At 35.4% G+C, this 27,770-nt stretch overlaps 3 protein-coding genes across 3 annotated transcripts; 1 reads left to right on the plus strand and 2 right to left on the minus strand.

Annotated features, from left to right (window-relative positions):
- The first annotated feature begins 1,687 nt into the window (after positions 1-1,687).
- On the plus strand, positions 1,688-3,801 carry LOC115978108. The gene is made up of 2 exons (XM_031100131.1): positions 1,688-1,871; positions 2,844-3,801. The coding sequence occupies exons 1-2, from the start codon at positions 1,778-1,780 to the stop codon at positions 3,476-3,478; spliced, it is 729 nt and encodes a 242-aa protein (XP_030955991.1). The 5' UTR covers positions 1,688-1,777; the 3' UTR covers positions 3,479-3,801.
- A 9,663-nt stretch (positions 3,802-13,464) lies between these two features.
- Positions 13,465-14,238, minus strand: LOC115966602 (secreted RxLR effector protein 161-like). The gene has a single exon (XM_031085807.1). It carries the CDS (start codon positions 14,236-14,238, stop codon positions 13,465-13,467), a length of 774 nt encoding a protein of 257 aa, XP_030941667.1.
- Positions 14,239-16,485: 2,247 nt separating this feature from the next.
- On the minus strand, positions 16,486-16,907 carry LOC115974829 (zinc finger protein GIS2-like). The gene is made up of 2 exons (XM_031095357.1): positions 16,642-16,907; positions 16,486-16,559 (listed from the first exon to the last, which is right to left on the minus strand). Exons 1-2 carry the CDS (start codon positions 16,858-16,860, stop codon positions 16,536-16,538), a joined length of 243 nt encoding a protein of 80 aa, XP_030951217.1. The 5' UTR covers positions 16,861-16,907; the 3' UTR covers positions 16,486-16,535.
- Positions 16,908-27,770: the final 10,863 nt, after the last annotated feature.

Below are 27,770 nucleotides of genomic sequence, written 5' to 3' on the forward strand. Positions count from 1 at the left end.
TTTTGGTTAGTTAAATGGATGGAATATGTTATCACATGTCATGCACGATAGTATGTTAATAACAAAATTATCCTAAAATTAAAACGTAATAAAAAATTTTCTAATCTTTTATAATAAAAAAATGTAACAAAAATTATTTTAAATTTAATTTTCTTTAAATTTTTACTTTTCTCCTATTAATTTCTTATGTTGAGAAATACTAGAGATACAACACTGTCATAATAATTTCATAAAAAATCTTATCTGGTGAATTTGTAAGTGGTAAGTAAAAAAATAATATCAATGATGAACGTAGATAAGAATTCATAACAAATTACCACATAAAATTTACTGTGAAAGATTTTGTGGATGTAGCAACTCGTGCCTCTATTTTGCTAAATATGCAGCAAGAAATAAGTCACACTTGAATCAATGCCATGACATGGCACTCATTTTGAGAGTTTTGCACCCTATCTCTAGCCAGACGTGTAAGGTTGTATATAAGTTGAGTCTTAAATGTTCGTGACTATTTATTTAAATTTATTTGAACACAAGTCGAGCTCAAGCTTACAAAACAAACTAGACTACATGTTCAAACTTAGTTCACTTTATTTCTTCTCCAAAAAAACTTTTGACTTTATTCTTTTCCTTTATACAGTAAATATCACAACTATTTTTTTCTTATCCTTTCACAAATCTATGCTAATAATTAATAAATAAATTATAGTTGAAATTATATTATTAGAGTTACTTTAAATAGAATGAGTTTCTTTTATGAACTTGTAAAAATTAAACATACTAACCTTGTATTGTTAAAAGTTATATGATTTTTATAGCAAAACAAACTATTTATATCATCAATAAATTATTAATACTAATTTAATATCTCATGAACCTTTTTGAGAAGAAAATATCTTAGGAACTTATTTACAATTGTACACAACTATCTAGTGTATATAAGTATATTTTATTTATATATTTATACAAATAAACATATAAAGAAAAAAATGAGTAATTGTTCCACATTACTTAAGAAAGTGTGTTGTGTGTAGTATAACTTGTCCCACCCTCCCTTAAAAGTTACCATGACTTTTGAGTAGAGTTGTAATGTGTCTTTGTATTAGAACTCCTTTCCCTCTCTCATATGTGTGTGTTTGTTTCTCAATATATATATATATATATATATATACATACACACACACAATATATAGTTAAATTGAGTTAATCGAGCTTTATATTATTATGCTTGAGTTTGACTCCTTTAAATTGATCCTAAACTTGGGTTTGAGTTTAATTTATTTCCTAAGTAAATGAATATTAACAATTTTTTTCTGGAGCCAAACACGAGTTGTTTATAAATAGCTCAATTCAATTAGAGCTATATATACACTCCCCCTAGCGCTAAACATGGTAGATTGTTGAAATGTTGGGACAAACTGGAAATGTATGTCCTGTATATACAGTCATCTCGAAATACTGGAAAGGATTGATGAAAAAAATAAAAATTAAAACCCAATAAACACTTATAATTAATTGATACCATCCATGTGAGTACTAACTTAGGTGTAATCAAATAGTAAAGCGAAACTAATAACTTTTAAAAATTTTGAAGCATTAAATTTTAATTTTCACTTTAAATTTTAGGGATGAAAATCAAAATTTAAAAACAAAGAGTGTATTATAAAAAAAATAAAAAAGGGAAAGAGGAAGTAAAGGAAAGGAAAGGAATCCCTTACAGGAGAAAGAAGCGATTGCGCGCATTGGACAAGGGAGCAGAGCAGAGAGAAAGATCAAAGCAATGGGAGTGTTGACGAACAAGATCAAGAGGGAGGATCTAAAACCTGGGGATCATATCTACTCCTATAGACTCGCCTATACCTACTCCCACCACGGTGCCCTTTCCATTTTTTCCTCTTTTCCTTTCTGACTATAATCATCATTTTTATTTATTTTTGTTGATTAGTATCTAACTCCTGCATTTGCTTTACTCCTTCATAATAGGATCTGTTTTTCTCATATTTCTCGTTTGTTTTGTCAACCCTGATCACAAATTTTGATGGAAATTTTACTACTATTTACGAAACTGGAGTTACGTTTGTGGGACATACCTCTCCAATGTTTCAGGAAAGAACACAATACAAAAACAAATAAAGTTAATATGGCTCCATTAAATTATGTGCTGATTTTTTTTAAAAAAAAATACTAATATTTATTTTATTTACAATGACGAATTTAAGTATTGAAATTTTGAATTTTGTTGTTTTAAAAAAATATGATTTTAGTGCAAGATGTGATATAACCGAAATTGTGTTTTGAAAGACTATTCTCCCAAAGAATTTTACCACAATACTATTTTTAATAATTTATTATATTTTCTAGCAAAAACCCAATTAGATGCTATATTTTCAATGTGTCCTATGTCTTTTTCACTTAGAAATGCTTTTGTGCATCTCGAAATGGTAACTATGCATATTTTTTTAATAATCTTGTAATGGACGTAATGGTATTAAGGGCTCTTGGAATTGGCCTCAAATTTACATTTTTGTAGGACTATAGTTGAACTGTTGGGGTTGATTACAATGCCGAAATCCTAATCAATGCTTACCTTTATCTAATTATACCAGTAGAGCAGTAATTTGAAAAAGAGAAGGGTTATACACTTATACTAGCAGTTAAAGGGTTCTTTGTGTTTGATTGAATGAACACAATCGTCTTTTCTTGGAAATTGTTTTTACAGCAAGAGTTGATTTCTTTTTTGAGATGAACGATAGAGCAAGAGTTGATTTCTAGTTTGCTTGATCTATGTATATTACAATTTTAGTTGTTTCAAGTAAAAACAGCTAGATTCTACTTTGTAACAACAGGGATATATGTTGACAAGGGAAATGTTATACACTTTACTCGAGGAGAAGGCCAGGAAATTGGTACGGGAACTGGGTTAGACCACATCATTGGGAGCTCATTACCTCAACATCCTTTGGACAATCCATGCCCAATATGTAGTGATCAATCAAGGAGTGATGGAGTCATCTCTTCTTGTATAGATTGTTTTCTTTCAGGTGGAGATGTCTACCGCTATGAGTATGGTGTCACACCAGCTTTCTTTCTTGCCAAAGCTCGTGGAGGTACCTGCACTCGTGCTTCATCTGAGTCAGAAGAACAAGTTATTCATCGTGCCTTTTATTTCCTCCGGAAGGGCTTTGGTGTCTATGATGTTATGAAAAACAACTGTGAAGACTTTGCATTATGCTGCAAAACTGGCTGGAAAGTGATTCCTACTGTTGACGGGGGCCAGAGTGGTCAGGCGGCAACCTTTCAAGCTGCTGCTGGTGTTATCCTTTCTGTACCAGTTGCGTTTCTAGCCCGTTCTTCACCAGTTGGATATGCAGCTACCAGCGTTGCTCGTCTGGTGGCAAGTTGTGGCACATACTGTGTCAATCGTTATATTAATGATATTGGAGTACGCCGAGATGTCGTGAAAGTTGTTTTAGAGGAGTGAAAATGATCTTCTGTTTCAACCACCACACGCAGTGGAACACTCGTCGCATAAAGCGGAAACACAAGGTACCTTGTCCCAGAGTAATAATCGTTTGGCATGCTCAAGGGTTATATGTGGTTTGCAAGAATTTTATTATTATGGTGCCAATTGATGACAGTTTGTCATGCAACGAGCACAACCAAAATTATTTCAGAATTTGTTATGTGTGTGCGCTTTTAAGATATCAGATTTTATTTTTGAAATTTGAATTTAGCTTTTATTATGATTGAGGATTCTTTGGGTTGTAATTGCGCCTTAATATAATCCTGGAAACTTATTAGAAAGATGAAATGGTTTGAGTGGAGCAATTTAAATAATTTTTTTTTTTACTAGAGATGTTTCGCTAATCTTGGTGGTGATTCTAAGCACCCTCAGGTGGTGAAGCCTAGGATTGGCAAGTTCTAGGTGGTCATGTTGTTTCTCTTTTCCCTTATTTTTATTTTCTGAACTCAAACTCAACATTCAATTAATCCCAACAACTAGACATGGAAAAACAAGTTGGGACCCGATAACAGATAACCCAACTTGAACATTTATATTTTTATTTGAAGTAAAAACAAGTTGACTCGTGATCCGACACGTTTTTTTATTATAAAAAAAAAATTGTAAAAAAAATTAAATTGATAAATATAATTCTAGTGCCACGTGATTATTATTTTTATTAAGAAACCATATAATTTTTAATGTTTTTTGGATAACGCCATTCATATACATATATGAGATGTTTATTTAGTTGCATTCAAGCGAATTGAAAGATGCATTATTGGGGCATTATTCTCACTTGAATAAGGCAATAAGTAAAAAAATTTAGATATTAAATGATAAATTACACGCTAAGATAACCTAGTTGTAGTAGAATAAAAAACATATATTTGAAATTATAGACATGTACGAGAAGCATTGCTAAGTATGAAAAGAGACCATCACACACCTTTACCATGATAGTCACTTCACAAGTACAAGTTCTTATGGGGTGGGGTTTGTGGGGAAGGGGCAAGAGCCTAGGTTCGAGCCTTTAATAAGGAGTTTCATATATATATATATATATATATATATATATATACACTTAGTGATGGTCACTCCACAAGCCTATTAAAAGCGACAATGTATAAATAAATAAACAATCAAATTTTGATGTATATTCCCTAATTGAAATAGAGTGACAACTACAATGCATCTAAAATTAAACAAAAATGTTAGGTTGTTTTTCAAGATATTATATTATGAAAATAGTTTTCAAGATTTGTAAATTTCTTATATGTTTTTTTATTGGGCAAATTATAGTAAACTCACCTATGGTTAGACTCATTTTCACTTTGTTTACCCGTGGTTTAAAACTTGACACTTTACCCACTTAAGATTGGCTCTGTTAACCTTCCGTAACCCATCTCTCCATTTGTCATTAGAAAAACACATTTTTAGGCAAAAACAAATATAACAAGAATAAAAAAAATAAAAAAAATAAAAGTTAGGGTTTTTAATTGCTCATCAACTTCAATGAGAACAAAGTGGAGGAACAACACACCAATCAAAGGGCTCAATGAAATTATTTTTAATCTATAACGATATCAACAATCTCACAACAACTCAAAATTTTGAACCAAATTTTACAAGAAGACCAACATCTCAAAACAACTAGCAATGTTATCAACAAAAGAGAGTGAGATAGAGATAAGCCAACAACTGAAGAGTGAGGTAAAGAAAAATCCAGCTGTGGATTTGGATCACGATAGGTCAGCCATGGGTTTGGTGTCATGGTGATGGCTCCTAGGTGATAGATCAGAGTGTAAGATAGGGAGAGAAATCCAGTAACACTTTTTAAGGGTGGGTTTGGTTTGTTATTGCCGTGGATTGACCTTGATCTTAGCTTGTCTCTCTCCTAACTTTTGGTCTTTTCTACACAACCAAACACCATCAAAGAAAGAAAGAAAGGAACCTTCCAACATCAAAACTATTACCTGAATCTTTAAAAAAAAAAAAAAAAAAAAAAAAAATCCCAAAGCATATATCTACCATGAGTAGGCTATGTCTTCCTAGATTTCTTCCCCAACCCCTATTGTCCCTCAATTTCCTTCTCTCCAATGAAAATTGCACCCAGCTAACTTGATGCACTACACTTCTTATCTGTTACACATATTCATCCATCTGCATAGAAGGGCTAGTGGTTCAAGTGAGGTTTGGCACATTATAAAGATGTTGCATCTAAAAGTTGTTATTGTAGCGGGTTTCTTTTATCTTTTTTTTTTTTTTTTTTGGATAAATGGGTTTCTTTTATCCTTATACATTGATTACATTTTTTATATTTTAATTTGATAAAGAAAGAAAGAATTGAGGAGAGATGAGAAGAGAAGAATGGGAGAGTGAATTTACTAGTCGACTACAACTGTGACGGTGAAGGGACTGGGCTTAGCTTGAAATTGTGTAAATTTGGTTGCCCCATTCATAATTTAAAACTCTAGCTTTTTTATTCTTGTTATATTTGTTTATGCTTAAAAATGTGTTTTTCTAATAGCAAATGGAGAGGTGGGTTACGGAAGATTAACGGAGTCAACATCAGGTGGGTAAAGTGTCAAGTTTTAAACTATGGGTAGGCAAAGTGACGAGGAAGGGACTGGGCTTAGCTAGAAATTGTGTAAATTTGGTTGCCCAATTCACAATTTAAAACCCTAGCTTTTTTATTCTTGTTATATTTGTTTATGCTTAAAAATGTGTTTTTCTAATAGCAAATGGAGAGGTGGGTTACGGAAGGTTAACGGAGTCAACATCAGGTGGGTAAAGTGTCAAGTTTTAAACTATGGGTAGGTAAAGTGAAAATGGGCCTAACTACAGGTGGATTTACTGTAATTTACCTTTTTTTTCTTTGTCAAATTACCTATCCAATAGGGCATTCGCAATTTTGTTATATGTTTTGGGATATTGATATTGTGTAGAAGGGAAACTTGTGTGTTTGTTTTTAATTAAATTTTCAAATGCTAGACTACACTCCTTTATATTTATGCTATTTTTTTTTGGTTAGAAAAGTCGGGATTTGTATAATTTTATAATTATTAAGTATCAATTTGTTGAATTGTGCTCTTTCTTGATATAAGTGGTGAATTCAGAATAATGTATTTCACACCAAGTAATTTGTTACATGACTTACAAAGTGACAAATACATTTTTTTTTTTTTAAATCATTTTAAAAAATACCAATCAACCAAACCCAAACCTGGCCTGCCTATTTTGCCATGTCTGCAAACAACTCACCAAAGCAACTTCCCTTCGAAGCCTCCTTATTACAAACTCGTTATCCACAATCACCCTCATCTAATCCGATTTACTCAAACTAACCAAGCCCATGCCAATCCGAAACCCATTATGGCCAATAAACCCCATGCTCGAAACCCATATCAAACTTGACCCATATGGGCCAGACTCATGACAATCCCTTAACCAACAGCCCCAGCTATCACTGCCATTAACCACAAACCACCTCATAATTTCCCATATAACCCACCCCCAAAAATAGCAATTCACATCGTAGTTGTGATTTGACTTAGAACTCCACATCCCATTCTTAATCTACAGGGGCCTAACCAACGACAAGCCAGGCTCAGTTATTGAGGCATTGACCAACCTTGCATAGCTGATTGCTTATGCTGCGATGGCACCGTCACGAATGGAATCAAAATGGAATTATGAATGGAATGTCTATTAATATGTACATGTCTATTATGAATGAAATCAAAATTACTTTACATTTAAAAAGAATAAGTATCACAAAATTATAAGATAACTATTCTCAACATAAAGTATATTTTAAAACTAATCATATTGAATTGCTTTGTTAAATTGTTTACAATATATTATAATTATTCTTAGAAAATCCTCTTTGAATAATATTTAAATGTATATAATAAATTATGAAAAATATACGTACATTGTTCCAACTTTTAGTATTTTCTAATCACACTTGTGTTTTAATATTATTCTAATAAGAATTGTTTGATTCGGAATTGTTTCAATCATCATTTTCATCCACTGTTCTCAAAATATTATCATTAGTATTCGCAGTACTTAATTATAAAGCAGTATGTGGTGTAAAACTTAAGGAAAGGTTTACTTCATTATCTTTTTTAGAATATTTTAAATAATTAATGTTCTATTTGGGTTAGATCAAGTTACATCTAATTTAACATTAAATAAAGTTACGCCACCTACTAATTTTTTATCGAATTAATATTTTAAAATTTTCATCACTAAATTATATTTTCTCAATATTCCTAATACTCATGTCAAATTTCTTATCAATCAGATGTTATTTGCTTTTTGATCATAAGCTCATCTTTTACGCATAATTTAAGTATAAAAAACTCAAAATTTAAACATTTTAGAGTACTTACATTAGTTAGTATATAATATAAAAACGTGTAAAATTTACCCAGTTTTGCCTAAAATTGACCCACATTAGTTATTGTATAATTATATAAATTTACAAATTTGCTACAGTAACTGTATAAATTTATATTGACACTATTCATTTTACATTTAGTTTTTTATTTTTTTATTTTTTTTCTTTACATATCCCAAGGATGGAGGAAGAAAATGAATGGTGATTGTTGTGTGTGAAGAAAGAGAAACAATTAAAAATATTTGTTATTATAATGAAATATAGTGTACAAGTGAATCTGATGTGTGGTATTTTGAAAAATGAGTGTGTACAATAGAAAAAATAATTTTTTATGCTAAAATAGACATAAATTTTTGCACGAACTAATGCTAATACTCTTATAAATGAGGTAGCTATTGATTTTTTATCTATAATTTATGGGTCATGTTAATGGATGCCCTAAGAAAATTGTTAATAAACCACACTTGGAGAGTTTTGACACTACTTTTATGAGAAATATAAAAAGATGTCAACAAAATTAATTGCTTTATAATTTTCTCATAAAATATTTCTAAAAATAGTTTCTAAACTAATGCTTTTAGGGTATTGATTAACATTTCCCATAATATATATATAGACACACACATTATAAAACCAAAGCTTTTGACTTATTTTTTACCTCATTAGAGTTTAACACATAAGCTTTGGAGCTCTCACAATTTACCTCATCAACATTTTTATTTTTTCATTTTTAATTGGATTTATTTATTTTGATTTAATACCCGACTGATTCATGAAAAAAATAATGGGTAAATTTAAGGATAAGTGGAGAATAGTTTTTCAAATTCGCCCTTAATCAAAGGGCAGTTTAATACAACATTTTTAACTCTAATTTATGTTAGTTTGGTCAAATGAATTGCAAGGGGGAAAATATATTTTTCCCTTCAAGTTTGGAGGGGGGTGTCATTTCTTCAAATCTCAAGGGAGAGGAGTGTAATTTGCCCAAAAATAATTTTATACCCGACCTATGGTATTATGTGACTCATTCTCTTCTCTCTGGCTATCTTCATTCTTACCATTTCAGCCAATCTCTCTCTTCTGTTTCCCAGGCTCTCTTTCACAGTCAAATACAAAAAGTTTTTGTTGAAGCCAATCTCCTGAGTAGAGCAAATTAGCAAGATCCAATTCCTAAAGCCATCTTTTCAATTCTGAAAGTTCTTTATAACCTATCAAACAAGTTATGGTTCTTTTGTACAATTGTAGATATGTATCTGTTTCCCATTTAGATTTCTAATCATTTGTTGCTTTTTAGGTTTTATTTAATCATTAGGTATTTATGCGATGGAGGAACTGGAGCATGACTATGAGAAGAAGAATGAAAAGCCACTTCAATCTACATATTTTATCATTTTAATGAGAACCAAAAACTGTCACAATAAAAGGTTTTTCTCATCAAAGAGGAGATATGCAAAAATTGAAATCTTTGACTTTCAATTCTTTTATTCTTAACATGTATTAAACATTTACTTTGTTATCATGCGATGGTTCATAATTGCTGGCTCATTCTAAGAATTCTTAAAATGTATTAAAACACTGACTTTGGATGCTAATCGTAAAAATAAACTAAGTGGATGTGTTTTGTGTTGATGTGGGTGTGTGTGTTTCAAACACTTTTATTATTATTTATTTTCAAGCCATTGCGAATTTTTAAGTAAAATAGCCGTTGGGGAATAATAAATAATATAGTCGTTGGGCTTTTATGGGTTATTAGTAACCAATAACTGTAGACCATTATTGTCATGAATAGCCTATATAATACCCATCATCACACCCTTTCCTATAAGTCATATTTTACTACTCTATATTTAGATATACACAATTCTATTATATTACTCTTCCACATATTTTTCTACAATTATATTTTTGTTTAAAGGAAAGGCAATGGAGGGTTGTTCTTGAACCTTCGTGAGTGGAAGTTTGTCCATCATGAAGGTTGTTGCTATAGTCTAATCTTAGGAGGTTGTTTGGCCAAGAGAACCAGTTGCACAAAGTTTTCCTCCGAGTGGTATGAATCAACCTTTAAGGGCAACGTTTTCATAGTGTGATTGTATAGCATTGTGATATTGTTTTAATCTATTCTTATTTTATATTCTTGCTAATTATTTAGGATATTATTTGTCGTATCAAAACTTGTTTATTCACTAAAATATTCCCAACAATCTTAAAGGTTCATTTTTGTGTTTCAAAGTGGATAAACAAGTCATTGATCATGAAATTTTATATTGTGGTATGATGTAAGGTTGAATTTATTTAATCAAGTGTTGGCTTTATTCTGTCCCAAATTTGCTTGTATTTTAGCAATTAGATACCTTGTATTTAGGTGGGATTTATGTAAGGGTTGTATGTGAGAGAGTATGAAGAAAACTCAAGATGTGTGCAATCAAAGGAGTCTCATGACTAGATCTTGCGATTGATTCACGATTGGCAAGTTGTCAAAGTGGCACACGTGTGAAGCATGTAGGGAACTGAAAGGTCATGACAGCTAGAGCACTACAGAACAAAATGTACAGTTTGGCCAGGCAGTTAGCTCGCCACTCGTTCCACTCGCGAGGCTGAGTCACCAGAATGCCCTGTTTGGATGAAAACTGACTTTTCACATTCCTCACATACACTACTATAAATACCCTTATACCCACGAAATGTAGAAAGCTTCTAGAGAGAATTTTGAGAGAGAAACCCTAGAGAAAAACAAGATTGACTCATCCACAATCTTTGTCATTTGATTCTCCAAATTCCTCTACTCTCACCATCTCCATTGACATATCATTGAGAGGTACATTTTGCCAAATCCTTATCTCACCATACCCATATTAGTGAGGAGGTACTTTGGTGCTTGGGAAGTAGTTCGGAGATAACCAAATTGTTTGGTTGATGCAATGAGCTTATTGCGGGATCCAAGAAGCTAAAGAAAACAAGGTTAGGCGTAACCCTGTTAAAGCAAGAAGCTTGGAAGGCTTAGGTGCATTAGGTAGATTATGCTTGGAGGGTCTTCTACTATTCATGTATCCCAATTTTATTCTTTAGTGGATCATTTGACCGCTTGAAGGGCATCAGAGAGGTTTTTCATCGAGTTTTTTGGTTTCCTCTTCAATAACATGTGCCGATATTATCTTTGTGTTTGCATCTCTCTTCCCTTACTCTTTATATTTAATTGTTCCTGTGTTTGTGATTAATTATGGTATAGAGTGTTTTACCTATTTGGTTATAGCTTATATTCATTATTCCGCACATATATTGTTTGTGTATAAGCTTGTGTTGGTATTATTAAAATTGGGGGTCTAAACATTCATTAATGTTTTACACACTATTTGAACTTTCTGTGAGAGTGCCTTTTTCTTAACACTCAGGCCCAAGGATCCCAGGCCGAATAGTTGTAGTTTGGTGGACCAGGCTTTGATTCACCGTAGCGAACAGGCTGTTTAAGAATCAAGTAGTGCACATGGCATGCTTTCTACAATACATATAAATTGACAAACAAAGATATTTGTATTGAACAACAAATCAAAACAGCAAAGTCAATGCAGAGAATAAAATAACAAAGCACAAAGTAACGTTATAAGGATCCTTAAATCAGTAGAAAGTATTTCATTGAATTTTCTTTATTATGGTTACAGTACGCTCACTAAGACGTGATACAAGGCTCAAGCAAGCTCAAAAATTACAGTCTTGAATAGTTATCCCAACCTTCAAGACTTGCAAAGTTTGATTCTTTTTGAATTTGAGTATGTGCAATAGTGGCTTTTTTAGGATACTGAGAAGTAATGTTACTAATTTTCCCTGAGTTTTCTCTTCTTTGAGAATTTTTATCAATAGTTCTTTCACTCCAAAAATCTCTGCCCTTCTTCGCAACCTTTCCCCCCTTTTTATAGTGATATTCTGAAGTCCCAGGGGAATTTTGTCCTTTGTGTAAGAAACATAGACACGCAGCGGAATACAAATAATTGGTTTTTCGGCATACCTCTCTCGGACTAAACCGACGATCACACAGGAGCCTTGAGATTGTTCTACGTTGTCTAGAGCCAGCCTCCACGTAGACCAGCTATTCAAACACGTTTTGAATTCCAGTTTGTGCAACCCACGAGCCAAAAACGTTTCTCCAACGGTGTTGCACACTACTAGAGTGATGCAAACGTAACCCACAACCTAAGAACCTCACAACACTCTAAAAACACTATGAGAAAATGTGGAATTCGTTTCCTATACAATGGATACCACTCTTGGTGTTTATATACACACCATTCCATTAATGCTGAGTGGAATAGTGGGCTTAGTGGGGTAGAGTAATGGTCTAAATCATTACTCCATAACTCCTAGGTGTTACAATCTGAAGTATACAAAAGGACATGCCCACTTTGGGTGTCCATCCATATTCTTTTCAGTTTCTAACATCTCCCACTCATCCATTGTGGGCATGGCCCTATTATCCATCTCTCAATGTGTTTCTCAGTGTGTTCATACTGGCAAATAGGTTGTGCGACCGTCAAGCACACTTGAAAAAACAAATTTGGGAGCACTGTACTAAATCTTATACCAAGACCAGCATAGCAACATCCCTAAAGTGTCTCGTTATGCCCTAGACATATATTAACACATCAAATCAAGCATCTCTAACCCCTCTTGAGTTTAATACTCAGACTTATGCTTGATCCAACATAACTATCTAGATGTACTCACGATTATTTCACTACCATAAGCGCTATAACCTGTCGACAGTGAGTACAAATATAAGGATGTGTTACAAAAATAGTCTTCCCTTTGCACTCATGTCCTTCAACTTTGGTCTAATCGCTTTCCCAGCAATGTCCCTTTAGACCGAATCCAACATGGCCATAGGTAACATGCCAAAGCAGCAGACATCAAAACCTCAGCTTCATGACATAGTCAAAAGTAACAAGGGCATAAAAAAGGATCTTAATGAAAGGTCCATAGGACTCACACGGTGAAGAAGCAGGGATTTATTCTTTCACCTCCACTTTTGGTCGAGCAAGCACATGTAGTATGAAATACATGCTACGGTGGAGTTCTCTTAAGAAAGAGCGTATGTCTTAACTCAATGCACCATACAAATCTTAGTCTAGTCGCTACTTAAGCGCCTAACTCGAGTCCTTTATTTGCTTGCCACCTTAGGCATTAAATAAGTTCTCGCATCTGGCTAACCACAGGCTACATGGATCATGGGCTATCCATGTATGGTCTAATCAAGATAAATATATTATAGACCTCATCTTAGTCCCAACTAAGGCGACATCTGTTTGTGTCAACCATCTATATATGCTACATAAGCATTGAATGACATAATGTCTCATCTCTACCCACTACTTAAGTGCTAGAGGCGATCGCTCGTGTGAGTGAGCCGACCTAAGCCTGCCGACATACCTTTCATACCACAGAACTCATCATATGGTATATGTGTGTGTAAACATACATATTATTAACTGAATAACATCATATGTATTTAAAGCAAAATATCCCAAAAAAAAAAAAAATACAATAAATGGTAACTAAAAACAACATATTATCATATTCTACGTAGCCCTAAACTCCTAACATGAGCCTGAAAGACATCCCTTCCTATAGGCTTTGTAAGAGGATCAGCAATCATGAGGCTTGTAGAAATGTGTTTTAGAACCACTTCATTGTGAGCAACCATGTCTCGAATGTAGTGATATCGTATATCAATGTGTTTGGTTCTACCATGATACTTAGAATCTTTAGCATAGGCAAGTGCTGCCATGCTATCACAATGTACCGTAACGGGATCCGAGGCATCCTTGACAACCTCAAGATTCTGAAAGAACCTCCTCAACCAAACTGCTTCCTGAACAGCTGCTGAACATGCTACATACTCTGCTTCCATAGTTGATAATGCTATACAGGGTTGTTTCTTGCTACTCCAAGTGATGGCGCCATTATTCAGCAAGAAAGCATATCCAGATGTGGATTTACGTTCATCTAGGTCACTACCCCAATCAGCATCACTATAGCCAATCATACGCAAATCTGAGCCCTGATAACAAAGGATGTAGTCCGCTGTCCCTTTTAGATACCTTAATATCCTCTTGACAGCTTTCCAATGAGCAAGTCCTGGATTAGACTGAAATCTGCTGACTAATCCAACAGCATAACATATATCAGGCCGAGTACACATCATTGCATACATCAAGCTTCCAACTGCATTAGCATAAGGAACACGTGCCATCTTTTCTTTTTCATCTTGAGTCTTAGGACACATATCCAGGCTTAAGCTCTCATTTTTGGCAACTGGAGTATCTATGGGTTTGCAATTATGCATTTAGAAACGCTCAAGAACCTTCTTAATGTAGGTTTGTTGTGATAAACCTAAAAGTTTCTTTGAGCGATCCCTAAGGATTTTAACACCTAGAATATAATCTGCCTCACCCATATCCTTCATCTCAAAGTTAGAAGACAACCACCCTTTTGTGGCGATAATCATCTCCATGTCATTACCGGCCAGCAATATGTCATCGACATACAATGATAAAATAATGAAACTTCCCTTGGATCGTTTTACGTAGACACAATGATCTTCTTCGATCATCGTAAACCCATTCATTAGAACGGCTCGATGAAATCTCAGATACCATTGTCTAGACGACTGCTTCAAACCATATATGGATCGTTTAAGTTTGCACACTTTGTGCTCTTGACCTTTGGTCACAAAGCCAATAGGTTGATCCATATAGATTTCTTCATCTAGTTCTCCATTGAGAAAGGATGTCTTAACGTCCATTTGGTATAATTCCAAATTCAAGTTTGCAACAATGGCCAAAATGAGTCGAACAGAGGCAAACCTCACAACCGGAGAAAAAGTTTCCTCGTAATCAACACCCTCCTTTTGAGTGTATCCTTTTGCCACTAATCGAGCTTTATACCTTTCTATTGACCCATCCGCCTTACGTTTGATTTTAAGAACCCATTTGTTCCCAATTGCTTTACGCCCTGACGGTAGGTCTACCAGATCCCAGACCTGATTAGTCCTCATAGACTCCATTTCATCATTCATTGCTTTCATCCACTCATTACTAGCAGAAGATGAGAGAGCCTCTTGCACAGTTTTTGGCTCATCATCATCTTGTGAAGCAATCATGAAAGCTTCCCCCTCAATCTCAAAACGACGACGAGGAATATTTCCACGGTTGCTTCTACGTGGCTGAGGTTGTTGTGGATCAACTTCTAGTGGTGTGCTCCCACTAGGTTGTGAGTCGCTCCCACTGTCTCTAGGAGTTTCAAGAATTTCTTCCTTGTCCTCTACTAGTCTACTTGGGGCGTCTACCTCTTGATCCATCATTTCATAAAGAATCAAGTTCTTTTCAACCTCACCTATGTTAGGGAATTCACTTTCAATGAAATCAACATCACGTGACTCCAATTCAGTTACACTTCCATCAAGTTGTTCACCTATCAACACATAGCCTTTGGAATGTTCAGAATATCTTATAAAGATACACTTCTTTCCTCTAGGCCCTAACTTCCCATATCTATGAGAAGTATTGTGAACATAACCTGTTGAACCTCATGGCCGCAAGTTATTCAAATCAGGTTTCTTGCCGGTCCATAGTTCATAAGGTGTGGAAGATACCGATTTAGAGGGCACTCGGTTAAGTATATAGGCTGCAGTCAAAAGTGCATCCCCCCAATACGAAATCGGTAAGTTTGCTTGCGCCATCATTGACCTAACCATCTCTAATAGTGTTCGATTTCTCCTTTCCGCCACACCATTTTGTTGCGGTGTATAAGGCATGGTTAACTGCCTTGCAATTCCCTTTTCATCACAGAGCTCCTTAAATTGTTCAGATAGATACTCACGCCCACGATCAGTTCTAAGAGCCTTAATGCTCTTGTCTAATTGATTCTCAACCAATCTCATGTATCGTCTAAAGCAATCTAAAGCCTCAGACTTATAAGAAATCAAATAGACATGACCGTAACGTGTATAGTCATCTATAAATGTGATGAAGTAGAAACCACCATGTCTTGCCCTCACATTCATTGGACCACATATATCAGAGTGGATTAGTTGCAATGGAAAAGATGCCCTTGTGGCTTTTCCAAATGGTTTTCTTTTTGACTTTCCCACAAGACAATGTTCACATGTGGACAAAGTGACCTTAGCGAGATTGCCCATAAGGCCTTCTCTAGCTAACCTAGTCATCCTCTCTTGCCCTATATGACCAAGCCTAGCATGCCATATACTTGAATTATTAGAAGCATTTTCAGATGAAGTCAAAAAAACTGAACTATCATTATTATAATATTCAATGTCCAAAATTAAAAAACTATTTGAAATAAAACCACGGCCATAATAAACTGTTCCCAAATGCAATAAAACATAATTATTCTCAAAAATAAACCGGAAACCAAGTCTTAACAAAGTAACTACGGAAAGTAAGTTCCTCCGGATCTCTGGAGCATACAACACGTCATGGAGCAACAGAGTGCGACCACCTCGCAATTCTAGCTTGTAGGTACCAATTCCAAGTACCTCTACGCTAGCTCCGTTTCCCACCTTGATGTCTCTACTGCCAATAGGAATCCGGCGGTACTCCACAAATCCCACTCTATCTCTTGCTACATGTTCTGTTGCCGCTGAGTCTACAGTCCACATAGGAGCAGAATTAGCAACAAGGACATGACTAGTTACAAAAACATGATGAGATGTAGGATTAGGTGTTACCTTTTTGGGCTCAGCGCATTCACGAGCAAAATGTCCTTTCTTTCCGCAATTATAACAAGTCAACTTAGACTTGTCCTTCTTTGCGCGCTTTCCTCTAGTATTCCGCTTGACAAACTTAGCCTTCTTAGGCGGTGGCCCATTAGGTCTCTCTTGTCCAGGAGCGTAATCAGGTTGCTTGCGTTTAGGCCTAGATGCCTTACGCGAGCTAGTCTCAGCCATGTGCACAGAACTAATCGGCTTGGTTGCTTCAAGGCGCTCAGCTTCAAGTTCCAAGTGACGAGCCACATCATCAAATGTTTTGATGCTCTCATTATGGGTCAAGTTTTGACACATCGTCTCCCATGAACTTGGTAGTGAACGAATCACTGCCTGGACTTGTTGTTCGTCAGTAAGATTGTTTCCAGCTGATTTGAGCTCTCGAATCATGGAGGACATCGCCCTAAGATGCTGCTTCATCGTATGTTCAGAGCGCATCTTATATGAATCAAATTTCATTGTTAAGCCACGCAGTCTAGTGGCGGATGTCCCTCCATATCTTAGTTTTAGAGCTTTCCACATGTCTTGTGCAGTTGTATACTGCTCAAATTCACCAATCAAGTCATTGTGCATGCTGCTTAGCATTGTAAAGCGCGCACACAAATCCTTCTTACGCCAACTTTCATAGGCAGTAAGATCACGTTGGTGTTGCTCAGTGCTTCCCTCATCCGGTTTACTCAACGAATGAGTTAGAGTCTCTAGGACTTCTTCCTCATTCAGCACATACTGGATTTTGCGGTGCCAAATATTATAATTTTCACCATCCAGTTTCTCTCCTTTATTGAGATCAGCAACTATACCTTTGGAAGCCATTTCACTACAAAATTTCACAAATGGGACATTACACACATATTTCAAAAATTTTGATGTTCGATCTAAAATAAACTTAGATAATCAACACACGTCACAAGATCGAAAATTCGCTAAGCTTCTTAATCATCTCTTGTGCCACTAGTGTTTATTACTAAGCTTAATTTTAATCTATTCATGCAAAATTATGTATGGGAGATAACGCAACTCAACCATACTCCCATTATTCCATATTTCAATTCTAAACATATTTACAAAATATATGTATTGAAAATAATTCACCAATTTTATCAATTAACTATTAAGCCAAACATGCTATCACAATTTAAACTTATGAGAACAAATCATATAGGCATATCATTATTTCACTAAGAAATAATTATTGCTTTAATAATTATTGTTTTGTTGCGTTAAATATAATATTTAACGTTATGTAAATATACCATAATTTACTAATAAATAATAATGAAATTAAATAAATTCCATATCATTCACGTATATACCTTTTATGTTTCATGAGAAATAAATGCTAGACTTGTATAGTATACGTTTCAATGAAATAATTGGAATAAATTATTGTAAATATATCACTGACCATGACATAGTGTTTGGTCATATACTTACGTTTTTTTTTTTTTTTTATTTAATTTTTTTTTTTTTAAATAACAATGAAACAAATGCAATAGACTTTGTAGGTTCATACACACCAACAAATATGGCGGAAGCCCACATAAAGGCCTCTAAAACCCTCCTTAGCAACAATGAGGCGGATTGCATCAGGGCTGAAGCAAATTGTCCCGTTGATGCAATAGGCTTTAATAGGCATATAATATTAAAAAAAATTCACAGGAAACAAATGTGGCCCATTGTACAGTGTATGATAAAAGTAATTGAGCAAATACAAACACTATTTATGTAATAAACTATTGTGGGACCCTTTCTTCTTCTTTTTATTTAATTTGCTTTCGGCAAGGAAAAGACACGTGATGCGCAGCAGTGAAGGTTGTCTTCAACCTTCGTCCATTCAATTTCTTTCGGCCATAAAACACGAGTTTCAGACATTAAATTCAAAGTTTTATATCTTCTTCATTTCAAGTCCGTTTTTAACGTACCATATACCGATTTAAAGCTTATAACATATAGATTCATAATATGAAATCATATTTTGTAAACAGAAATCATATAAGAGCAGTTTTGTCCTTAAAGTTTCGGTGTTCTAAGCTTTGTGAAACTATATCTCATGGCACACTTAGAGATTCGCTACGAAACTTAAGGTACATATTAATACATGTAATATAAACAACATATATTTAATTTCAAGGCACGAAATGCTCATAATCAAAACTTGCCATTGAAGGCCATGTGAGGTGCATAGAAATTCATAACATATCACAAAAGCATAAAATGTATTAAGAACTAATCATATATGCCTATGACATCGAGAACAACCTATAAATGCTCTGATACCAATGTAAGAAACATAGACACGCAGCGGAATACAAATAATTGGTTTTTCGGCATACCTCTCTCGGACTAAACCGACGATCACACAGGAGCCTTGAGATTGTTCTACGTTGTCTAGAGCCAGCCTCCACGTAGACCAGCTATTCAAACACGTTTTGAATTCCAGTTTGTGCAACCCACGAGCCAAAAACGTTTCTCCAACGGTGTTGCACACTACTAGAGTGATGCAAACATAACCCACAACCTAAGAACCTCACAACACTCTAAAAACACTATGAGAAAATGTGGAATTCGTTTCCTATACAATGGATACCACTCTTGGTGTTTATATACACACCATTCCATTAATGCTGAGTGGAATAGTGGGCTTAGTGGGGTAGAGTAATGGTCTAAATCATTACTCCATAACTCCTAGGTGTTACAATCTGAAGTATACAAAAGGACATGCCCACTTTGGGTGTCCATCCATATTCTCTTCAGTTTCTAACACTTTGGTTAACAGGGCATGTATCGTGCCCATCACTCAGCAAGTTCTATTCCCTGTTTTTTCATCCTTTCCTTCCTTTAGTTTCGATTTCTTTGAAAGTCTATGGCTAACTACCTATTTCGGGACATGTTGAGGTCACGCCTTTCTCAATCCCACTTTTGGCAGTTCTTCTTCTTTACCTTTTTTCTCAGACGGGCGGAATCCCATTCTGCCGGTTTGAAATTCGTCCTCTGTTATTCCCTTCTTTATACTTCTCCATTCTGGTTCCCCGAGGCGCTTCCCACTTGCGCCATGAGAGGTCGCTGATTCTTTCTTCTTTTCTTGCTGGGACGTTTGGCGCTTGTGGCTTCTCCTCTGTTTGTGTTTCTTTTTTGTCCTTTTCTTTCGAACTGTCTTAATCTGTCGTTGACTGTGTTTATACGCCTAGGAGGATCCGAGCCTTTTGGTGGTTGCTGAGGATCCTGGCTCAGCTTTCTTCTTCAATCCCCTGACATGGGCTCCTCTTCCTTTTCTTTCTTCTTTTTCTCATAAGCTTCTGGGCCTCCCTTTTTCCTTCTTTATGCTTCAAACCTCTTGGGCTTGCCATTTCTTCTCTTTCGTAGCCCCCTTGCACTTATTTCTTTGGGCTTGGGTACTGTGATCTTTTTTAGACCTCAACACTTTCATATGATATTATGTTTGTAGAGAAAAAATCTTAGTAGTTATATTCTTAGATATAATTACTTATATCTTTTTGTGGAGTTTCTTTTGCTATATGTTTAATCTAAACAATTTGGTGGACTAAGAATTTGAAAGGAAAAAATAATGATGTCCATCCAAACATGATTTTTGATTCATTAATATGTGAATAATATTATGTAACGTTGTCTTGAAATGTGAATACTAACTTATTGCATTTGCAATTTGTGTGATAAATTATGTTATACTATATGTTTATTATATTTTGTAAAATTGTTTTATGTCTATTGAAATATGAGGAACATGAGATTGAAGAAAAATGTATGTGCTTTGAGAAATGTTTTTAGGAATTCATAAAAAATTGATAACAATAATTTTTATGAGAAATGAGATAAAACTTAATTATTTGGTACAATTGTGAAAGAAAAAGAAATAGTGTAGACTTATGGAAAAGGAATCCTATTGTTAAGTGAGAACAATGGTGTCATATCAACCTTGTATTCCTATTGCATAATGAAGATACAATGATACCACAATTTAATTAATATTATATTTCGTGCCAAAATATTCAAGTAATCATTTATGATTGTGCGAAAAAGAAATTGTGAATGATTAAACATTCTTATTATACAATTGTGGTTACAAAATATCATGTGTCTTATTCTTTTGAAATTACAGATCTAAGGACTGAGATTTGAACCACAACCCACCAAGAACAATGGATGATGGCCCAACAAGCCCAAAACAATATATTTGTAAGAGAATAGGTTAAATCAGGGAACAGTTTTACAAAAAGAGTAGATCATAGTTGATTAGATTCAAGACAGTAAGAAAAAATAATGGAAATAGAGCTCCTCGGTCAAGTCTAAGGATGAGATTTTCTTATATTAAATCAAGCTTATCTCCATACAATGTGTTCTTCTTTTTTTCTTCCTTCTCAGATTACATGCCCACTTTTCATGGTGATCCCTTCCTTATATAGTCTAACCACCCTTCATCTCAGCCCTCCACCTGTTGATTTAGCAAAAAATCATTTGGATGCTTGTCCCATCAGGACCTCCTAGAAGCTTTGTTAGTAGCTAGAAGCTGAGTTGCCACTATTCAGGTGTCATTTCTCCATAAATGCAGTTAGTTCATTAGGTGCAGTGTATTTAATGTGGTGGTGGCAACCTTCTTCCCAGATATTTCGTCTTTCATGATTGACTGAGTTTCTTGCTACTTCCCTGAAGCTCTCCCGAGGTGGCCTGGTCTTTGGAAATTAGAGCTGACCCATCATTCCTTTCCTTTATGCTCGGCCCATTAACCCAGGCCCAACAATCCCATTGGTCATCCTCGGGCACATTATCGTCCTCAGCATGGCCCACAACCCAAACTGCTCAAACTTCACCACCCCACAACAAATATTCCTAAGAGTGGTTTCTAGTAGCTAGAGGCTATCGGCTCTATGTATAAGTGCTATCATTTTTATATCTCTTGACACATATATATGAAATGAGAAATTATGGAAAATAATTAAAATTTTCTTTATATATATAAAGATCCAGCAAGTATTTTGGGCTAGTGGATAAGATTTAGTGGGAATAAATATTCCTTTTAACCACCAAATGCAAGAGTGATATTGAAAATATATATATACGTATTTTTATTGGCTACATGTGTTGTTTTGAGATGGTGGATATGTTTTTGTAAATTTGAAATAAATAAGAAAAATTAAATTAAAATTAAAAAAAAAAAAAAAAAAAAAAAAAAAAAACTTGCAAATCCATAACAAGAGGTACCAAACAACTTACTTTTGTACATAGTAATTTGGATGATTTAAAACACTCAATGACTAGAGGTAGTAAGAGATTTTATGTAATATTTGTTGATGAACATTCTATATTTACTTAGCTTTGTTTATTAAGAACCAAAGATGAAGTTTTGGAAATTTTTATAAAATATAAAAATGAAGTTGAGAATGACGTGAGCCTAACTTGTTATACCTCAAATTGTGGGGGTAGTTGGCTAAGATGTTACCGAAATCTAAAAAGGAGAATACATCAAAGTGTGGGAGTACTTGCCTAACATCATGCTACATGAACCTAAGAGGAGAAAACTTGATTCTCAAATATGTGATTGTGTGTTTATTGGTTATGTTTGTTATAGTTCATGATATAGAATTATTTTCATCAAGAGTGATGTATTTAGAATTTAATACTATTATTAAATCTTAATAATACTTTCTTTAATTACATGTTTCCTTGGGAATATATGGAAAATATGTTTCATGAACTATTGATACTTCTAATGATCTTGTTGTGATGTGCAAGAATTGAGAAAAAGTAAGCGAGCTAGGAAGAAAAAGAATTATGGTAAAAATTTATTTACCTATATTGTTGAAGATGAACATGTAAGTTATTATGATGCAATTAAATTTGTTGATGAACTATCATGGTTAGACGCTTTTAACAAATTATTAGATTATGTCTAATCATATTTGGAATGAGTTGAGCTTCCATCTAAGGTTAATAAGCCTATTGGTTGCAAGTGGGTGTTTAAAAAAAATTAATAACCAAATAGGATCATAGATAAGTATAAGTCATGCTCAGTAGCTAAGGGCTATAAGCAAAAGTATCATGTTGATTATTTGATACTTACTCTTCGGTTATTAGAATTGTATCTATAAGAATGTTGTTTGTCATTGTATCTATTTACAAACCTATTATACATCATATGGATGTTAAAACTATTTTTCTAATAGTTGATTTCGAAAGAAAAAGAAAAATTATAAGGAGCAATCCGAGGGTTGTGTTGTCCTTGGACAATAACATAAAGTTTGTAAATTGGTTAAATCATTGTATGGATTAAAATAAGCACCTATACAATGACATGAAATGTTTTATATATGATGCTTACACATGGATATGTGATTTATGGTAAGGATAAATGCATATATAATAAGTTTAATAATAATGAAGGTGTTATTATTTGTTTATATGTTGATGACTTACTTATATTTGGAACTAGCCATAATGTTGTGTATGATACTAAATCTTTTCTTGCCTCTAAATTTGATATGAATATTTTGGTTGAGAAAAATGTTATTTTAGGCGTCAAGATTCTTAAGGGCAATGATTGCATTGTACTATCACAATCTTATTATGTGGAGAAAAAAAAATTGAACACTTTGATATGTGAGCTATGTCTATAATGTATGACTCAAAGGTGCACTTAGTCAAAAATTGTGGTGCTAATGTTTCACAAGATAAATATGCACAAATTATTGGTAAATTTATTATTTTTGACAAATTGTAGTCTTCCTGATATTGCATATGATGTTGGTAGATTGAGTAGATACACTCATTATCCTAGTATTGAGCATTGGGATGCAATATTTATATTGTTGAGATATTTAAAAGGGACTCTTGATTTTGGTTTTTCATATTGTGGTTATCCTATTTTAGAAGGATATTTTGATGCTAATTGAATCTTTGATACAGATGAGGTGAAGCCAACAGGTGGATATTTGTTCACACTAGTTGGAGGGGTTGTCTCTTCGAAGTCATCCAAGCAGACTTGCATAGTGAGATCCACCATGGAAGTAGAGTTAGGGGCCTTAGAGAAGACTAGGTTCAAAGTTGTGTGGTTAAGGAGTCTATTTATTGATATGCCTCTATTTATTAACTCTATTGCCTCTATTTGCATTCATTGTGATTGCAAGGCCGTTATAGCACGTGCTAAGAGCAAAATTTATAATGGAAAAAGTCGACATATCCGATTAAGGCATAAAGTTCTGAGGCAGCTTATTGATAATGGTATTATGTCCTTGGACTTTGTGAGGTTTGTAAGGAGCTTGGCTGATCCTTTAACCAAACCACTAGCAAGAAGGCTAATAAGTGAGACATCTTGGGGGATTGGATTGATACCCAAGTTGTGACACTGTGGCTAATGCCCAACCTCTATGATGGGTGATTCCACGTAAGATGTTAAATGAGTAAAGGTCATTAGTGGTCCATGTGGGCACTGTTATTTGTTATGTATTTTCCACTATCTCGGTAAGGAGATTAGTGATGAGTCCACCCCTATATTGTGAGACAGTGCCAAGTTGCAAAATTTGGTGAGGTTGAGCTTTAGGCTCTTAATGGATCCATATCCCTACTTGTTGGGATAGGATGTGGCTGCACACACTTTTGATGGATGCCACTGACTAAGTTGCAGATTGAGATAAGAGTTGTTTTTATGTAAACGACAAATTATCACAACATTTTCATAACAAGAGACTTCAGTTTTGTGAAAATATTGTGACGTTTTATTGTATCCCTAACTTTTCTCTCTAAAGAGTAACAAACCAGTTTATCACTAAAATAACAAGGAAAAGACTCCTAACACACCAATCTCTCAATTTTTTTTTTTAAAGCTTACTTTATCTCAATTTTCACTTTTCACCATTATTCAGCATTCATGACACTTTTTTGAGTTCTTCTCCGTTACTATCCCAAAATTTTCCTTTTTCTCATAACAATCTATCTTACATTTGATAGAAAATAATAATAATAAATACTTAATGTCCATGATAATGTATTATAACCCTAACGCCTCCACTCTTTTTTCTACTTGTTCACCCATTTCTTGACTTTATAACAATTTTAAAGGGTAGGTTTTGTTTTAACTCCCCCCCGGGGGGTTTTTGTCATTTAAGAACTTAGAAAAATAGAGAAACAAATGTTGAATTCTATATATTTTTGAAAGGGCAAGACTTAGGTACAGTAATTATGTGTAGTTCCTTAGGTTCCCCTTTTAAAATTCTACCATATGGATTTTTCTCATGGGATGGAAGCGTATTTTTTAGTTAAGCAACCACATGGCTGAATCTTAAAAGGGGAACCTAAGGAGCAACACTTAGGGTACTGTACCTAAGTTTTATCCTTTTTTAAAAGCGAACAATACAGTGAAACTATACAACTTTGAATATTTTTAGATTGATTTATTTTCTCAATTTATTTTGACCAACAAATTAGATTTCTAAAATTTAAGTATTTAGATAATTTCTTACTTTGATTGTTAGTAACTATGAAATGGTTATTTGAGTTTCTTTATTTTAATGATATGAAATATATATATATATATATATGTGCGCGCCGGAAATGAAATTATTGGGCCTAACTTCACTTGGGCTCACAACTTATTTATGAGGTGGGTTTTAGGATTTCCTACTTTAGGTCGTTCTCGGCACAGAGACTCAAAGTGATATTCCTTCTCTCTCTCTCCCTCTCTCTTGTTTTTTCCTCCTTTTTTCTCCACCCCCTTTTCTTCCCCAACTTCTACTATTTATAGCTCTAAGTTAGTGGGGAGGTCATGATTATTGCCATTGTTAATGCAATCAAAGGTCCAATATTATCTATTGTAAGTGGGTGTTTAGGTGAAAGTGGAATGCTGAGATTATGGCTTTGGAACTTGGTTCCAACTCAAGCTAATATGCCCGGTAGTGATGTTTCCTGGGAACTGCCGAGCACCCTATGGTACTTCTGAATAAACGACTTTCTTAGTTGTTCGGGAAATTTATGCCGAGCACCGGTTAGGGGACGAGATTAAAACTCGCAGTTTATGAAGGTAGTTTAAAGCAGAGATTTGAAAAATGGGCCGTGCTATTGGGTCTGAACCCAGGACCTAATTGGGTCTGGGTACCTCAGTGTCGTACATTAGCCCCCCCTTGATTCATTCCCGGCTGCCGGGATGAATCAAGGAACCGACCAGGCCCTCTTGTTTTGAAAGCCCTACAGCTAAGGACTCATGTGGTTATGGCTTCCCATTAATGCTCTTCTCAAAATACGCACTATTCCGGAGCGCCAGGTTCAGTTGTCATTATTGTCTGACGGTTTGTGAACCGAAGCAGCGCGCGTGTCAGTTATCATTGGCATTCGTAGGGTATTTCGTGAATCGTGCCTATTTATTGCTAATTAAACGTTCCCATGTCCTCTTCCACTCCTATAAATAGTTCTCTTTAGAACATTCTTTCACTTTTTCACTTCTTATTTCTTGAGCATACTCTCTACCGATCACTTCTTTGAGCGCTAACTCACTAGCCCAGAGTCCCTTTCTTCCTTAGAGCCCAAAGTAAGTTCTCTTCCCTTTCCTTTTTCTTCAACTTCTTTCTATGAGTTCCCTCTCTCAGTATTAGTTTCAAAAATGGGTTATTCTTTTCTCCTGGAGGCCTCGGCAGCTTTGGCCACCTTTAGGCAAAAGTTTGATATCCCCGGTGACGTAGAACTGGTTTACTGCCACGAGAGCGAAATCGCTCTCCACAAAGGGCATGGTACAGCTTTTTTTCCTTTAATGGCAGTTCTAGAAGGTGGGGTTAGGTTCCCCACGAACCCTCTTTTGACCAGCACACTTAGGTACTACAGGCTGTGCCCCGACTAGCTCCCTCCCAATTTTTACCAGGTAGTTAGCTGCGTTAATAAGTTGAACCACACCTTTGATTTACAGTTAGATCACCATGACATAAACCACATGTACAGTCTTCGTGCGAATAAAACTTCCAACTATTACTTAAAAACTAGGGATAATCGGGTACGGCTGATATCATGCCTACCTGATTCGAATAGGAACTCGGCCGAGGAGTTTATTCGGGTGTGCAGCAATTAGTTTGCCGGGGAGATCCCCTACCCCCCTTTCACAGCGTGAAGTGGGTTCGTACCAATCTCTAACTTAACCATTTCTCTTTTTCTTTTCTTTTTATTGAAGTAACTTTTTATTACTGGTTGTTGATATCGTATCTCGTTCCTTTGCAGAGGGTAAATTGTTCGTCCCAAACATTAGAGCAATCCACGTCAGAGACTTGAATTTCATCCTTCGTTCCAAGATATTTGTGCATTAGTATGGATAGTTCCGAGCCTCACATCTAATCCTCGGGGTAGAATTCGTTTATTCTACCTGGCAGTCCTTCAAACAGGCACTGTTAGTTGACAGCCCACTTTTGTCGTATATAGACGTTCGGTATGCGAATTTTCTACCGCCGAAACTTACGATCGACGAGGCAAGGGAATTTGGAAAGCATTACACCTGCTTGGACGAGCTAGCGCCTCTACGGGACGAGTCTACGAAGCGCATGTCTCGGCGTCTCCGAGAGTTAGCTCACGAGGCTGTCCAAGAAAAAGCACTTGTTCAAGGACCCGCTCACCCCGAGAACCCTGTTGAACCCGAGGCCCCTGTAGAGGAAGCCGAGCATCTTGCAGTTAACATAACGAACTTATCGGCCACCGATTCCTTTCTCGGCGAAGACATGATGACCAGGAAGACCATAACCATTGATCGTTTCGTACCCGGTGCGTGGCAAGCCATTCAGCCCCTACCCACCTCAAGCTGGACGAGCCCGGAAAAGGCAGAGGGCCGCCGATCAGCCGCCCACGGGTCCGGGAGATGTAGCCACTCAGACTCCTCCCCGGCCAACAGGAGGTATCGTCATTCACGAGCCGCAAACCTAGGTCGGGTCGGGTGTTGCGTCCTCCTCTCAAGCCGCACCGGCGTGGAAGCCTATGTTTCTGCTGGACAGCAAGCCTCTGCCTTCAACTACCTGTGTGCGGATGTGGGAGAAAGGCGAGGGGGGCTGCATTACTCAGACCTTGGCCACGGGTCTCCTTCTACTTGATGATGTACATGCCTTCGAAGAAAGGTT

Source organism: Quercus lobata, chromosome 2 (genome assembly GCF_001633185.2).
Source record: "Quercus lobata isolate SW786 chromosome 2, ValleyOak3.0 Primary Assembly, whole genome shotgun sequence".
Classification (NCBI taxonomy): Eukaryota; Viridiplantae; Streptophyta; class Magnoliopsida; order Fagales; family Fagaceae; genus Quercus; species Quercus lobata.

Excerpts from the sequence above, each read along its gene's own strand:
- LOC115978108 (XM_031100131.1), top strand. The coding sequence starts at position 1,778 with ATGGGAGTGTTGACGAACAAGATCAAGAGGGAGGATCTAAAACCTGGG. Across the intron at positions 1,872-2,843 it reads CTATACCTACTCCCACCACG|GGATATATGTTGACAAGGGA; the intron begins GTGCCCTTTCCA and ends TTGTAACAACAG.
- LOC115966602 (XM_031085807.1), bottom strand. The coding sequence starts at position 14,238 with ATGCATAATTGCAAACCCATAGATACTCCAGTTGCCAAAAATGAGAGC.
- LOC115974829 (XM_031095357.1), bottom strand. The coding sequence starts at position 16,860 with ATGGCTGAGACTAGCTCGCGTAAGGCATCTAGGCCTAAACGCAAGCAA. Across the intron at positions 16,560-16,641 it reads AATGCGCTGAGCCCAAAAAG|ACTCAGCGGCAACAGAACAT; the intron begins GTAACACCTAAT and ends TGTGGACTGTAG.